Here is a 608-nt window from a genome sequence, read left to right as displayed (position 1 = left end):
CTCATTATCTTTCTTTCTTATCATTTCTTCTTCTTTCGTGGAAGTCTTTGCATGCGGAGAATCATAAACAAAGCTCTCACTCTGTCTTTGCTCGTTAAGAGCCTCCATAAGATGATAAGGAACTGAAGAAGAAGAAGATAGAGAGACAGGGTAGACAAGAGGAGAAGAAGAAGTAGAAAAGACACCTGGGGCGTTCTGTCTCTCCTCTTGGCGATCTCTTGAACTAGTAGAGATTCTTCTTTTGCTTCTCTGTTTGCCTTCTTCATCTTCTGGTCCTGGGTTTCCCTTATCTTCTTTTCTGGAAGAATCTAGATTAGGAGAATGGTCTTCTTCTCCTTCTTCTTCTGCATTGTCAAGGCTGTCTGAAGAAGATTGATAAATAAAGGAGAACGTCTTTTCAATCGGTTGAAGAATCCCCCCTTTTCTTCGATCCCATTCAGACGGCATGCTGTTAGACACTACATACAAAGACTACACACATAGAGAGAGAGAGAGAGAAGGTAGATAGATAGCTGCATTACAGATAGATTGATAGATAGATCAAAGATAGATAGATTGAAGATAGATAGATTAAAGAGAGAGAGAAAGAGAGATTAAAGATAGATAGA

General features: G+C 39.3%; 1 protein-coding gene across 1 annotated transcript; it reads right to left on the bottom strand.

Annotated features, from left to right (window-relative positions):
• Nucleotides 1-81: 81 nt before the first annotated feature.
• CSUI_009982 (uncharacterized protein) lies at nucleotides 82-455 on the bottom strand (the record flags this gene model as incomplete). Its single annotated transcript, XM_068070089.1, has 1 exon — nucleotides 82-455. A coding segment is annotated over exon 1 (366 nt), but the record flags the coding sequence as incomplete, so codon positions are not given.
• Nucleotides 456-608: the final 153 nt, after the last annotated feature.

This window comes from Cystoisospora suis, assembly GCF_002600585.1.
Source record: "Cystoisospora suis strain Wien I chromosome Unknown contig_6473, whole genome shotgun sequence".
NCBI lineage: Eukaryota > Apicomplexa > Conoidasida > Eucoccidiorida > Sarcocystidae > Cystoisospora > Cystoisospora suis.
This window is presented reverse-complemented; position numbering and strand designations above follow the sequence as displayed.